The 15,542-nt window shown below is 37.5% G+C and overlaps 3 protein-coding genes across 3 annotated transcripts; 2 read left to right on the forward strand and 1 right to left on the reverse strand.

Annotated features, from left to right (window-relative positions):
- Positions 1 to 1,819: 1,819 nt before the first annotated feature.
- LOC133790627 (germin-like protein subfamily 1 member 17) lies at positions 1,820 to 2,862 on the forward strand. Its single transcript, XM_062228323.1, has 2 exons — positions 1,820 to 1,996; positions 2,121 to 2,862. Exons 1-2 carry the CDS (start codon positions 1,873 to 1,875, stop codon positions 2,678 to 2,680), a joined length of 684 nt encoding a protein of 227 aa, XP_062084307.1. The 5' UTR covers positions 1,820 to 1,872; the 3' UTR covers positions 2,681 to 2,862.
- Positions 2,863 to 5,357: 2,495 nt separating this feature from the next.
- Positions 5,358 to 8,569, forward strand: LOC133791348 (uncharacterized). The gene is made up of 2 exons (XM_062229275.1): positions 5,358 to 5,553; positions 6,054 to 8,569. The coding sequence occupies exons 1-2, from the start codon at positions 5,550 to 5,552 to the stop codon at positions 8,567 to 8,569; spliced, it is 2,520 nt and encodes an 839-aa protein (XP_062085259.1). The 5' UTR covers positions 5,358 to 5,549.
- Positions 8,570 to 9,022: 453 nt separating this feature from the next.
- On the reverse strand, positions 9,023 to 11,564 carry LOC133791349 (uncharacterized). Its single transcript, XM_062229276.1, has 4 exons — positions 10,658 to 11,564; positions 9,842 to 10,579; positions 9,261 to 9,763; positions 9,023 to 9,164 (listed from the first exon to the last, which is right to left on the reverse strand). The coding sequence occupies exons 1-4, from the start codon at positions 11,510 to 11,512 to the stop codon at positions 9,023 to 9,025; spliced, it is 2,238 nt and encodes a 745-aa protein (XP_062085260.1). The 5' UTR covers positions 11,513 to 11,564.
- Between the last annotated feature and the right edge of the window lie 3,978 nt (positions 11,565 to 15,542).

Consider the following 15,542-nt stretch of genomic DNA (forward strand, 5'->3'; position numbering starts at 1 on the left):
TGCAAATCAAAAGAAAGCTTTTGCGTAAGCTCACTTAATCTTCAAATGTGAATAAGACTTGGTCTCTGATTTGAACAAATTATCATGCAAGTAATTGTAAAATCTCTTCAAACGTATGAAAATCCACTCTTTAACCTTTGAAGGAGTGGTTTGTTATAAATCTATGGATATATATAAAAAAATTACATGTCTCACTTTTATATAACAAGGCATTTCCATATTCATTCTCTTCTCTCTTTGTTGGTTTTATTTGTGTTTGTTAAAAGAAACACTTCTATAGAGCACACTTGACTAAATACAAAATTATTTTCTACTGCATGAGATTTTCTTTTTATTCATCCAATAATATGTATGCTTTGCATACTCATTTTTGGAGCTGTTCTTCAAGACTAACATATTTTTGGTATTTTTGATACATTAGTACACTACAAAAAAAAATGACTATATAGAGGTATTACTGTAACTAACTGTATAGTTAAAAAAAAAAGTACAATCTTATTCAGTGGGTGGGCTAGTAATACTACAGGAAAATGATACTAGCAGAAACAAAAGATCATGTGGACTAAATTTGAAAAATATTATTAAAAAATTGAGAAAAAATACTCAAATGAGGAAAAAATTTACATCAGAAGAAGTTTCAATTTGACACGTTCTTTTAAAAATACTTGAAGCAGTCCAAGGCAATAAATAATATTTGACAGACTAAGCAATCGATCATAGCATATATAGAAAGTGATACATTTCATAGCATATAACAGTCACATCATCCTCTAGAGATCAATTTGGGAAAATATGACACTTATCTAAACGATGGTTGAATATGAACCAGTTGAGACTTTTATCCACAGGAAAATGATGGTTGTTTATTCAATGCAGATAAATATAATAAATAGATAAAAAACAAGATTTGTAATGAAGATAGAGAGATTTCATGGCCTGCAACTATTAAAAAATTAAATATTTTATTACTATATATATATATATATATCTAATCATGTCTAGATGTAGAAGTACGTAGTAAATTTGCATATGTAAGCATATCATGGTTAGAATGAGAGAACCTGTAGTTGAATATGCTAAATGCCACTTCTTTAATTATTTTGCTACAACTTAATTAGCCTCAAAGGGTATCCTCAACCAGTCCAAGTTTTCGTATGAAGGAAAGAACTATTATAGCTCATCTTTTGTTGGTCCTAAATGACATTTTAAGAACAACTTAGCTAATTTAGCACATTTCTTTTAGAGAATAAATGTAGTAAAATGGCCAGAAAAACTAATGACATAGTAGAAATGCACTGTTTGTGTGTTGACAAATGAAGGGTTGTTTTGAATTTTATATGTGTTAGTTAGGATATGTGCAAATTCTATAGAGTGCTCCTCAAGCAAGACATGGAATTGTTTCTACTTAACAGAAGTCTTGTTTTCACATCTAAATTCTAAAGGCAGGTAATATCTTATCTATTACAAATAAAATCAAATAGATTCTCAGCTCTAATTAAAATCAAACGAGTGGCTAAAAATGCACTTAAAGCTAAGTAATACTACTAGAGAGAAAGATGACCACTTCCATGCAATTGGTCATTGAATGAAGCAAAAAAGATTGATGATCAAATTAAATGAAATAAACTTCTTCGCAGTGGTTGAAGAATGATTCTTTGTTTCATTATTAAATAGATAACAACCAAAGACTACATTTTTCCAAGTCTTACTCGCTGCTTCGATTAGAAAACATGGACTAGTTAGGTTCAGGTTAGAGAGAATCACACTATAAATAGACTTGGTTTCATGCTAGTTTAAATTACAATAGCTCTCACTTGTGACTACAGAAACTGTTAGAATAAAGAGAGCTTAACCAGTTTACCAAAAAAACAAATGAAGAGTGCTCATTTCCTTCTCACACTTGCCATATTTACTTTGGCATCTTCCATTGCCTCTGCCTATGATCCTAGTCCTCTTCAGGACTTCTGTGTAGCAGTAGATGAACCCCACAAAGCTTGTATGTATACATTCTTTTTTTTACATTACCTGCTAACACAGCACTTTTATAGAATTTTCATTTGTAACTATTTTTAATTACTAGCCTCTATCTGTTACTAATGAACATTACTTATTTTGAGAAGTGTTTGTGAATGGGAAGTTTTGCAAGGATCCAAAGGAAGTCAATGCGGATGATTTCTTTACTTCAGGGCTGAACATTGCAGGAAACACTAGTAATCCAGTTGGTTCCAAAGTAACAGCCGTCGATGTTAACAAAATTCCTGGACTCAACACTCTTGGAATATCGTTGGTTCGCATTGACTATGCACCATATGGTCAGAACCCACCTCACACTCACCCCCGCGGCACTGAAATCTTGGTCGTCGTTGAGGGAACGCTCTACGTTGGGTTTGTGACATCCAACCAACAAGATGGCAAAAACCGCCTTTTCACAAAGGTTTTGAACAAGGGAGATGTGTTCGTGTTCCCAATCGGTTTGATTCATTTCCAGTTCAACAAAGGGCACACCCCAGCAGTTGCCTTTGCTGGTCTCAGCAGCCAAAATGCAGGAGTGATCACCATTGCAAATGCTGTGTTTGGTTCAGATCCTCCCATCAACCCTGATGTCCTAGCCAAGGCCTTCCAAGTTGACAACAACATTATCAACCTTCTTCAAAAGCAGTTCTGGTATGACAACAACTAGAGAAGCCATCATGCTCTGCCACATGATCTTGTAATAGCCTATGTACTAGTACTTCAATAATTATTATTGCTGTGTTTCCAGTCATAGTGAGAAATAATATTCATAACTAAATAAGAAGGTTACATATGTACCTTTCATTGGTTGGATTTTATCAATAAGAAAATTTTCAGTTTCTAGCAATACATTAATAGTTTGATACTAAACTAATATAACTATAGAAGCCAATCCTGTGTGTATGAGTACGACTCTACAATTTTTTTTTCTTTTCTCTATTTATATTATTATTATTATGATTCTTTCTCTATAGTTAACCAGAAGCCTCAATTGCTAGACTAAATAAAGTACGGCAAAAATAAAATTAATGGAATCTGAAAACTACACACATCAACGTTAACATGTAAAAGAGAATGAGAAAAATTGTCAAAGATGTAATATTTTATAATCAAGAAAGTTATGTTTTTGATAAAATAGAATTATTTGAGTTTTCATCTACAATATGTTGGCACTCTTTTAATTATTATAATATTATGTAAAAAAATTGGTTCCAAACTTAATATATAATTTATAAAAAGATATTGACAAAGACAATATACATATATTATAAGTTGGCTACAAAAACAGTCCACCCACCTACCTGGCTAAAAGGAAGATGTTTAGGTCCTCAAAAAACGCTATTTTCCTCTTTCTCAAAGGAATAAACACAAACACATACAAGACCCAAAACCTCCGGCCTTTCGTCCACTACCTCCAGACCTTTCCGGCCGCCATTTCCGCCAGCGACCGCATCTATGGGAATCAAAGTGGGAGTAAAACTTCCAAAGACGATTACTTTGCAGCAATTCACCACATCTCGAACGTCGTGCAGCGTGACTTCTACATGGAGCGAACTCTCAACAAGATGCGAATCTCCATCGACTCTGAGCTCGTCTACCGGGTCCTTCGGGCCTGTTCCAAGTCTGGCACCGAGTCCCTCCGTTTCTTCAACTGGGCTCGGACCCACCACCCCTCTTACCGACCCACCACCGTCGAACTGGAGGAGCTCGAGCGGACCCTCGCCTGGACGAAAAAGTACGAGTCAATGTGGAAAATCCTCCAACAGATGCAGACCCTTCACGGCTTAATCGTCTCTTCCGATACCCTTTGCTTCAGAATCGAGGAATACGAAAAACAACGCTATTTTGCTCTTTCTCAAAGGAATAAACACAAACACATACAAGACCCAAAACCTCCGGCCTTTCGTCCACTACCTCCAGACCTTTCCGGCCGCCATTTCCGCCAGCGACCGCATCTATGGGAATCAAAGTGGGAGTAAAACTTCCAAAGACGATTACTTTGCAGCAATTCACCACATCTCGAACGTCGTGCAGCGTGACTTCTACATGGAGCGAACTCTCAACAAGATGCGAATCTCCATCGACTCTGAGCTCGTCTACCGGGTCCTCCGGGCCTGTTCCAAGTCTGGCACCGAGTCCCTCCGTTTCTTCAACTGGGCTCGGACCCACCACCGTCGAACTGGAGGAGCTCGCGCGGACCCTTGCCCGGACGAAAAAGTACGAGTCAATGTGGAAAATCCTCCAACAGATGCAGACCCTTCACGGCTTAATCGTCTCTTCCGATACCCTTTGCTTCATAATCGAGGAATACGGAAAACAACGCTATTTTCCTCTTTCTCAAAGGAATAAACACAAACACATACAAGACCCAAAACCTCCGGCCTTTCGTCCACTACCTCCAGACCTTTCCGGCCGCCATTTCCGCCAGCGACCGCATCTATGGGAATCAAAGTGGGAGTAGAACTTCCAAAGACGATTACTTTGCAGTAATTCACCACATCTCGAACGTCGTGCAGCGTGACTTCTACATGGAGCGAACTCTCAACAAGATGCGAATCTCCATCGACTCTGAGCTCGTCTACCGGGTCCTCCGGGCCTGTTCCAAGTCTGGCACCGAGTCCCTCCGTTTCTTCAACTGGGCTCGGACCCACCACCGTCGAACTGGAGGAGCTCGCGCGGACCCTCGCCCGGACGAAAAAGTACGAGTCAATGTGGAAAATCCTCCAACAGATGCAGACCCTTCACGGCTTAATCATCTCTTCCGATACCCTTTGCTTCATAATCGAGGAATACGGCAAACAGGGCCTCGTTGACCAGGCCGTCGAGGTCTTTAACCGGGCCTCAACAGACCGTGCCACGTGGCGCTTCCCCATTGGCTGGGAATGGGTCAAAACGCACATTCAACCCATATTTTGTGGGTATTGAAACTTGCAAATTGCTATTTTGAGCTTTAAAATTCATGGTTTGTGATATTTTAAAAAAAAAACATATTGACTATATGCTAAAATAACTAAATTAATATTTATAATAAGATTAAAATTTTTTTTTTAGTAAATCATATCTATGTATTTCAAAACAATCCATTTACAACCTAAGCAACACCATAAATTGGCCATTCAATGATCTCTATTACAAATGTCCAAATCATTCTCTATCTAGTTGTATTGGGTAACTCCATGAATTAACCCTTTTTCACCATATATTTATAACCATAACCTCTCATTAATGTTTCTCACATTAATGACCTTATAGGCACTTAAAAAGACATCAATACCCTTCAATAGATATTAAGTTGTTCTCTCTTTTATTTGTCTTGCACGTACCTAGCAGCCATGGAAATGATCTACTCTCACAAAATATAACAAACACATATTCTCTCTCAAATCATCAAATCTCAAAGGTCATCACCATTTTTTCGCACCAAGATTTAGAAAGTGACGTTATCTCCCACATCTCTTTTCTTCTCACCCAAGTTGAAGAAGATTAAATAAAAATCATCTCCCAAACTTGAAGAAGATTGAACATTTGATTTGATAATGAGTAAGTATTTTTTTATTTATAGGTTATGGGTGTCTTGTGTAATAGTTTAAATAGAATTTTGGAACTACTATACACTAAAAAATCTGTGAAAAGAGATAATTTTATGTTGAGATGACGAATTTTCGAATGATTTTCGCGATTTAAGTCACTGTGTTCACACTTTGTTCACACATTATTCACACTTGGTTCACATTTTCGCAATTTTGGTCACTGCGTTCACACTTTGTTCACACATTATTCACACTTTGTTCACACATGATTCATACTTGGTTCAGACTTGGTTCACGAGTACTTAACACATGATTCACATTTGGTTCACACATGATTCACACATAATTCACACTTGGTTCACACACAGTTCACACATTGTTCACACACGTTTCACACTTGGTTCACACATGCTTCACACATGCTTACTTTACACATTTATTTCTTATTTCTTTTGGCTAGTTTTACCTAATAACCTTTGGATTTCGAACCTTTTGTCATATGTTATGCAGGTCAAACACATATAAATATTGTGGTGTTATATAATGGATCGTGGGAACAAGTTTTGAACGAAGGTTGGTCATTTAGTGCTAAACAAAGCAAGGGTATGAAGGTGCCAAAGACTATCACTTACAATAGTCTTGTTGATCAATTGTATACTTTAATCGGAGCTGACAAGTCTCGTATTGATCTTGACTTAAATGTAATCTATCATTTTGGAAGTAAAGGTATCCCTCCATCTTTAATTAGTAATGATGAAGATGTTGCTTTTTTTCTTGATGAGATAGGAACATCTATCAATCATCGGACACCCCTATGTGTGTCTACTACAGAGAAGAGAAGTAATGATCCTTTGGTTACTAAAACACGTGAGTTGTATACTATTCCTCCAGTTGAAACCAAAGTGAATGATGATTTTTGCATTGATGGCAATGAAGACAGTTGTGATGATGATAATAATGATGCAGATGGCAATGAAGAGAGTTGTGATGGTGATAATAATGATGCAGATGGCAATGAAGACAGTTGTGATGATGATAATAATGATGCATTAAGCTCAGATGATAATGAAAATATTGATAGGTCTACCTGCAATGATGTACTTGTGAAGCATAATTTACAACAGTCAACCTCCAATGAAGTATTGAAGAGCCATGATTCCTCAAATAATAGAGGTCGTAAAGTAAGACAGGTTGGCGAAGATAATCTATGGAGTACTCCACTTTTGTTGAATCAAGGGGAAAAAGGCTCTACTTCAGCCTCAACAGCTCAATTACTGACATCTTCTTCGAGTATCAATTCGTGGGAAATAAAAGAGGGTCAAATATTTGAGAACAAGCAAGAGTTGAAGATGAAACTCCATCTTTATGCATTAAAGAAAAACTTTGAGTTTAAAGTAAAGAAGTCTGCGAAAAATATATGGTGTACAGTATGTGTTGATGATAAATGCAAATGGAGGTTGAGGGCTACAAAATTGGTTAATTCCAATATGTTCGAGGTTCGTAAATTTTTCGGTGAACACACATGCTCATTGGATGTTCGACATAAAGATCACCGTCAGGCATCCCCATGGCTTATTGGACATGTCATAAGGAGAAAATTTGAGGGTGATGATGTTAATTACAAGCCAAGGTCAATTGTAAAAGATATGAGTTTATCATATGGAGTTCATATGAGCTATGCTAAAGCTTGGAGGTGTCGAGAGCATGCATTGGCTTACATAAGAGGTACACCAGAATCATCATTTCAGAAACTTCCCTCATTTCTATACATGATGGAGCAAAAAAATCCTGGAACTATTACTCATTTGCAGATGGACAATGAAGGTAGGTTCAAATATTGCTTCATGGCCTTAGGTGTTTCTATAATGGGGTTTAAGACATATATTCGCCCAGTTATATGTGTAGATGGAACCTTCTTGACTACTCGGTGTGGAGGTACTTTGTTATGTGCCATGGGACAAGATGCTAACAAGCAAATATATCCAATTGCATTTTCAGTAGTTGACTCAGAGAATAATGACTCATGGTTGTATTTTCTACTGAGGTTGAAGGAAGCGATTGGTGAAGTGGAGAATCTAGTATTCGTGTCTGATAGACATACTAGTATAGCAAGTGCCTTGACTAAAATTTTTCCTGAGGCACACCACGGTGCTTGTATACATCATGTTAGCATGAATATTCGTGCGAAGTTCAAAACTGACCATTGCCATGAAGAATTCTTCCTTGCAGCGAAAGCTTATAGAAAGCGAGAGTTTTTACGCCATTTTGAGAAGATTAAATTCAAAGATCTTGAAATTGCTCAATACTTAGAGAATCAAGTGGGTTTTGAAAAGTGGGCTCGTTCTTTCTTTCCTGGCCATCGATATAATTTAATGACTACAGGTATTGCCGAAAGCTGGAACAATGTCATTGCTGAGGCACGTGGGTGGCCAATTACTTGTCTCATGGAATTTATGAGGCACACTTTACAAAAATGGTTTTTCGAGCGTCGAACTGCAGCATCAGGGGCTACAAGTCCTCTTGCCACAGAAGTGGAAGCTGATTTGCGAAAGTTAGCAGACAAGTCCACTACCTCGTTCTCTTTTCCGTCTAGTCAGTATGAAATAACAGTATTGGATGGTGATCTTGATGGAGATGTCGACCTGAGGAGGAAAACATGTAGTTGTAGAAGATTTGATTTGACAGGTCTTCCTTGTGAACACGCTCTAGCTGGTGCTCGAGATCGTGGCATTAGTCCATATAGTTTATGCTCCAGATTCTACACAGTTGAAGCGTGGTTGTCATCCTATGGTGGATCTGTATATACGCTGGGTAATGAAGAATCTTGGGTGATACCAAATGACATAGGAAGTATGATGATAGCTCCTCCTTTAGTGAAGCAGAAGGCTGGTCGTCCAAAGAAGAAACAACGTTTATCAAAGGGTGAGAAGAATAGAAAACAACATAGATGTAGTAGATGTGGTGTCCTGGGCCACAATCGAGTGACGTGCACCACTGTTTGTCCCCCGCCGTCTAGACATGCTTAGTTTGTACTTTTATTGTTTTACTTTGTACTTTTATTGTTTTACTTAGTTTGTACTTAGTTTGCGGAATTTGAATTTTTAGATTGGTTCAGTAATACGACTTTTTGTGTTAAAGTTTGTTGTTTCGGACACACCTAATTCATATTCACACATAATTCACACCTAATTCACACATTATTCACACATATTTCACACGCGGTTCACACATAATTCACACCTGGTTCACACCTAGTTCACACATAGTTCAATCCTGGTTCACACATATTTCAATCCTGATTCACACTTAATTCACACCCAATTCACACATAACTTAATAAGATAAAAGTGACAAAGATTTATCCATTCCACTATTAAGATGAAATAAACGAAGTCATTCAATACCATTTAATGAGATGAAGTTGACATAGTTTCTTCATACATTCAAAAGTAAGATACATATAATTAAATAAAAGACAACTATGGTTGTAAGTTATGGTAAAACAAATCTACACAAGTCTTTTTTCTAAAGAAATCCATGTTGTCGTCATTCACTTCGGATAGCGATTTTTTGGCTAGCAAGTACTCTAGATGTTTGATGACATATACCCCACAATCGCCACTGCAAAGGAAATAAAGTTTTTTAATTATTGGAAGACCATATTGATTATTGGAAGACCAAAGTCTTTTAATATAAATATGGTTAACAGAGTTATACCTAGTTTTGGTCTGTGGCACTTTTTCTGTGCCAAGTCTTGTGAACTCAAAACGCACTTTCTGTGCTTGTAGTTGGACATCTTTCCTATGGCTTAACAGCCCACTGGATTGAATTAGAAATGGTAGCATTTTTCCCCATCTGCTCATTTTATTCTCAAACTCCTTGTTGGAGACCACAGTGATATCAGAGTCATAAGCTTTTATAAGACAGCTTGTCAATGATATCTCTAACAACACCCAATGTGTCCCAGAAAAATTAATTGGGGTAAACACTTCATCAATGTCTTTCCAACTCCTTTTGAAATTGTTATCATCACCTACCAAGTAATCAAGCACTTCTTGTGGCCAAATGTAGCTTGATTTGATTTTCTTCTTGTTGAATTGTTCCCAATGTGGTTCGAAGAACTGTTGGAACATAGAATCCACGATGGTGAATCTTTCGGAGTAAGTCTTCTTGTAAGTGTACACTCGTTCTTTCATCAACCCTAAAGCTGCATCAATGTGCTGCATGCCAAATATTATAAGTATATATGCATTCAAATTATATATATTTTTAAAAAAAAATTATTTCAGTAGTCTTACCAGTCCGTCCAGCCATGTACGTGGTGTAAGTAGCTGAATAAACCATTTCGCAGTGCACGAACCAGCCAAGAGAGAAATAGGCTTATCATTCTTTTTTAAACCAATTACCCATTTCTTAAAACGTCTCATTTGCTTTTCGTCATATGGCTGTAGGGGATTAATTTCACAAGGATCAGTTACAATTGTCTTTGCTTTCTTTTTCTTCTTAGTTGGATCAGTAAACTTGGAACCAAAAATTCTTTTCGTTGGAACCCTCCTTCTCTTGAATTCCACCCCAGCCATATCTCCAGGAGATACCACCTTACAGCTAGGGCTATCTTCTCCAACAACGTGCTCCATAATAAATGTATGGTGTGGTGAAGCAAGATGCTCATCTGATAATGAATCCTCAGAATCACTACCTGTACGTTGCGAGAGCACTAATTCAATTAGATAATCCAACTTCTCCTCCATTCTTTGTTGGTTACTTTTCAAAGTGTCAATATCAGCTAACAACTTTTCATGGTGGGTGTTAATTGGAGTTGGTATCTCTTTCTTGTCTTGCTCGTGACGATGCCCATCTGCTACATCGGGCTTTGTGGGAGATTCCTCACGTTCTTCCCTTTCAAACTCCAATTCCACATCATCGTCTACAAAGCTAATAACACGTCCCATGAGTAGTTCATCTGGTCCTTGAATAATAGAGTCATGAAATTCTTTCTCTTCGGGTCTTGGATTGAGCGTGGCCTTCACAAGATTCTGCAACAAAATAATAAATTAATAAAGTATAAACATTACTTATAAATCACAAACTCAAATAAAATCTTAACGACTTACACTTTTTTTCTTAAATACACCTTCAATATCTTTCTCTTTCAGCATTTTATGCGCTGACCAGCTAAGCATTCTTGGAAAGGCCAGGAGTTGTTGATCAGCAAATGCAGAGAACTTTGTGAAAATTTCATAGGCCCAATATTGCAGAGCAATGGCATAACCATAAATTGTGTACTGAGGTGCTGGTCTTTTTCTCTTTTGCTCAACATTCTTCAAGTATTTATTCCTTAGCCTTTCCATATCTTTTGCCAAGCCGAATAATGTCTTCTCGTACGATAATCTCCCCCAAGGATAGTTGAAGAAGTCATCTTCATTTTCCACCATGGAAAGGACATCAATAAAGCATTTCATCTTTGGTTCACTAGGTAATAAAAGAGAGTCTACCAAAAAACATAGACCTAATTTCCATACGTCTTCTTTCACATCGCACCTTTTGAATCCATCTTCCAACTCTTCAGAAGACAAACATTCTTTATTGTTCAAGTATGTCTGGAGAAGTCTTTTACTCTTGGTCATTTCTTTATACTTTGCCTGATCCGGAGAAATTCCACAATTCAATCCAGTGATCAAACCAAATTCACTAATTCCAAACCTTGTATTCTGACCACAAATATTAAAATTCAAGCAGTATTCGTTCTTTCCTCTACCAACAACTCTCCTAAGCAGTAACTGGTGAATAATAACTCCAGAATATTGTAGAGGCGGAGCTAAGAAGAATTGCTTGAATGGTGACTGTTTCGCTCGTTCCAACAAGTCAAATGTCGTGAACTTTGCTATTATTGTACTCATAATGCTCCCTCCCCTATACGCAGCCTTTGCTGGATAATGCCTTTCAGTAGGAAGCATGAGGAGTGACATCTGAAAAGGTAAATTAAATAAGCGCTTAATACATAACTCATATATATTCACACTTTCTTCACATACGGTTCACACATTATTTACACATGGTTCACGCATAGCTCACCCAAATTCACACCAACCTCACATAGTTCACACACAGTTCACACATAGTTACTATTGAGGTACATTTTATGTACACTAGTTTAGAAACTCTACAGCAACCAAATCACACCAAACCAAAATACCAAACACTGCAGCAATGACAAGTAAAGAAAACACAGGGGAGTTTAGAGCATAAAGGTCTCCTAAGTTCATTTTGCTAGTCTTGCCATCTCAATTCGCTATTCTCAAAGAGTTACAGAGCTTCTCTTCTCTCTTTTTCTTTATTCTCTACCTTTTTCACCAGCCATCTACCGTACAAGTTTTCCATAACTCAGCCAATCATTTGTACCAACTGCAAATTCTAGTTGTCACCTTAATTTTAAACCACCTTGGCTGCAATTACAGAACCAAATGCAACTCTGGCCAGCATTGCCATAAGCTATGTCTTACTCTTGACCACTTAGTACATATGGTAACTAATGTGAGAGACATCCTTAAATAACAGTTATTATAACTAAAACAAGCCTAATCATAGTGCATACCCCACAACAACCAGAATATATTTTCCTCAAAAGTTCCCAAAATACAGTCCCATTCCTCATTCTAGTCAACCTTTTCTTGGTTATATTAAAGAAATATATGTATATATATTCATGATTTCAGCCGAGGCCATACCATAATACACATCACTTAGAAATTATTTCAACACTTCAAAATAAGACAGTACAATTTGATATTGACAGTATGTACAAGTTTCTCATCATACTCTTGCCTCACTACAAGGAAATAAGTCTAATAATGGCTTATTATAATCAAGAAAAGGTTCAAGAATCACTTTTAATAGGGTTAGTTAGTATAGTTTCCTTTTATAATTCACACATTATTCACCATAAGTTCAGAACATGGTTCACACACCATTCACACCAAATTCACACATGGTTCACACATCATTCTCACATTGTTCACCATAATTTCGGAACATGGTTCGCACATCGTTCACACACTATTCACACCAAATTCACACACTATTCACACTAAAATCACTCATGGTTCACACCAACTTCACTTCATACATGGTTCACACCACAATCACACATGGTTCACACCAATTTCACACATTGTTCACACTGAAATTACATATGGTTCACAACAACTTCACTTCACACATGGTTCACACTAAATTCACACCACAATCACACATGGTTCACACCAATTTCACATATTGTTCACTGAAATTACATATGGTTCACACTCGTTCTTTCACACCAAATTCACACTAAATTCACTCCTTATTTCCCAATTAAAACATGCCTCAAGTAGTTAGAAATTCTGAAATTTAACCAAAGTAAAAATTCAAAATAAACAAAGGAGTCATAATAACAACAAGGGATCCCAACAACAATACCTTGGGCTAGGGTATCGGGCTTGCAAGGGGAGTGTGGGGTCTTAGGTGTTGTAAACCTTGGGCTCCGGCGACGTGGGCTCGACGATATGGCTGAAATGTGGGTGGGTTCGGCGTCGGGACCAAGCGGAGGGGATGGGTTCGTGGGTTCGGGACCAAGAGTGTAAAAGGGGCTGGTGGCTGTGGAGATGATGATGCAAGTGGGAGGAGGGACGAGGTGGGTGCTGGCCGGAGTACCACCGCAGCTTCGACGGGAAAAAATCTGGGTTTGGGAGGGAGGGTTTTCAATGGACGGGAAGGGGGAAGAGTAAGAAACTGAAAGAGTTATTTGGGTTGTTTAACAAACGGGGTAATTTTGTCTTAAAGAGTTAAAAATGTGAAAAACTTTAACTAAGGGTTAGAGTTATAAATATGGGGCTGAATAGGGTTAGTTCATGGAGTTACCCGTTGTATTTTGTTAGGCATGAAATTTCTAACTCTACTCTTTATATTATATTGAATTATTTTTACAACTATAACTACTCTATAAACTGTGTGACTCCACAAGGCCTCATTTCTACACTACCAAAGCTGGTAAACCAAGGCTGCAATAGTAGCTAAAAACACTTGCTTCCTAAATCGAGAAATCATTGCCTTAGCTATCCATCTCAGTAACTTCTTAATTGTATTGGCTGTCGTTTGCCATCCCAGCCAATTTTTGATCTGTTTCAGACCGTGAAAGCTCAAATAGCACTCAAAGTATAGATGTTCTCTATTTTCCTTATTAATTCCACACAAAAGGCAATAATCATCCGAAGCTATATGAAATCTGAATAATCGATCTTTCATTTGCAACCTATCCAAAACCGCAAGCCAGAGAATAAATCTATGTTTCGATATTGTGATTCCGTTCCAGACCTCCCTATGCCACTGTACCGTCTGATTTGTAGAAACAAGTGCTCGGTACCCCTCGCCTATCTTATAGACTCCTCTTGAGAATAGTGAAATCAGCTGTAGAGCCTTGAATTTTTCCTTGACTTTAACAATCTGTTTCCAGTACCAACTACTTGTATTTGGGGCTGTATAAGCCCACCAATCTGCATCCTTAATGTATACTGCATGAATCCATCGGACCCATAAAGAGTCTTTCTTTATTGCCACTGCCCACACATATTTTCTCATTGCTGCTATATTCCATTCCTTTATCCTTCTGAATCCCAATTCTCCTTTTGTCTTAGCTTTACACATATCATCCCATGATACACGTCCTGGACTTCTAAACTTAGCCATTCCTTTCCATAAGAAATTCCTACAGATTGAAGTAATTTGTTGCAATACTTTTTGAGGTAGAATCAATACCTATGCCCTGTAGGAATGTATTGCTATGAGTATTGAGTTCACCAAAATAGCTCTGCCTACATAAGATAAGTTTTTGGTACTCCAAACTTTAATCCTTTGAACCATCTTCTCCACTAGAAGATCACATTCAATTGTTGTAATTCTTGTTGGACATATAGGAATCCCTACATAACGAAATGGAACCTTGCTTCTAGTGAAACCTGAAGCTGTTGTGACCCTATGCATCTCTGATTCTTCCATATTACTGCAATATATGGTTGTTTTTGCTTCATTCGGATGTAGTCCAGAAGTTTGGGAGAACAACCTAAGACCCTGAAGCATGAGATATATTGATTTATAGTCTCCATGGCAGAAAACCAATACATCATCTGCAAAACAGAAGTGATTAAGCTTAAGTGATTCACATCTGTCATAATATTTAAATCCCTCTTTCATACCAACTTTTATCATGATTCTAGATAGATATTTCATCCCCAATACAAACAACAAGGGAGACAATGGATCCCCCTGCCTAAGACCTTTTTTAGCTTAAAAAAAACCATTAAAAACCCCATTAAACATAAGACTATATCTTGGAGTTCTAACACACTTCATGATCATGCTAATAAATCTGGCAGGAAAATTAAAAGCATATAGCATTTCTTCTATAAATTCTCATTCAATCGTATCATATGCTTTCCTCAAGTCCAATTTTATCATACATTTTGGTTTTGAATTTTTCCAACCATAATGTCTGATCAAGTCCTGGCAGATCATTATGTTGTGAGCTATGGACCTCCCTTGAACAAAGCCACTTTGGTTCTGAGCAATAATATATGGTAGCACTTGTCGAAGTCTCTTGCAAACCATCTTGGTTGCCACTTTATATATCACATTACAGTAGGCTATAGGACGAAAATCCTTCACAGATTCTGGGCACTTACCTTTGGGAATCAGAGTCAATGTTGTTGAATTTATTTCCTTCAGAAGTTTCCCTGAATGCATAAAAGATCTCACTGCCTCACATACATCATTTCCAACCACCTCCCAATTATCTTGGAAAAAGAAGCTGCTGAAACCATCAAGACCCGGAGCTTTAGATCCAGGGATCTCGAACATGGCTGCCTTTACTTCTTCTTTGTCATATTCTGTGAGTAGTATACTGTAATGTGCTTCTGTTACCCTTGGCTCTTTGTTAATTAACTGTGGCTTTACTGACTTCCTACC

This window comes from Humulus lupulus, chromosome 7, assembly GCF_963169125.1.
Source record: "Humulus lupulus chromosome 7, drHumLupu1.1, whole genome shotgun sequence".
NCBI lineage: Eukaryota > Viridiplantae > Streptophyta > Magnoliopsida > Rosales > Cannabaceae > Humulus > Humulus lupulus.

Bases quoted from the DNA above. Each gene is read 5' to 3' on its own strand.
- LOC133790627 (XM_062228323.1), top strand. From the start codon at position 1,873: ATGAAGAGTGCTCATTTCCTTCTCACACTTGCCATATTTACTTTGGCA. The intron at 1,997-2,120 runs GTATGTATACAT...TATTTTGAGAAG, and splicing joins AGATGAACCCCACAAAGCTT to TGTTTGTGAATGGGAAGTTT.
- LOC133791349 (XM_062229276.1), bottom strand. From the start codon at position 11,512: ATGTCACTCCTCATGCTTCCTACTGAAAGGCATTATCCAGCAAAGGCT. The intron at 9,764-9,841 runs GTAAGACTACTG...TTTGGCATGCAG, and splicing joins GTACATGGCTGGACGGACTG to CACATTGATGCAGCTTTAGG. The intron at 9,165-9,260 runs GTATAACTCTGT...TTTCCTTTGCAG, and splicing joins GTGCCACAGACCAAAACTAG to TGGCGATTGTGGGGTATATG.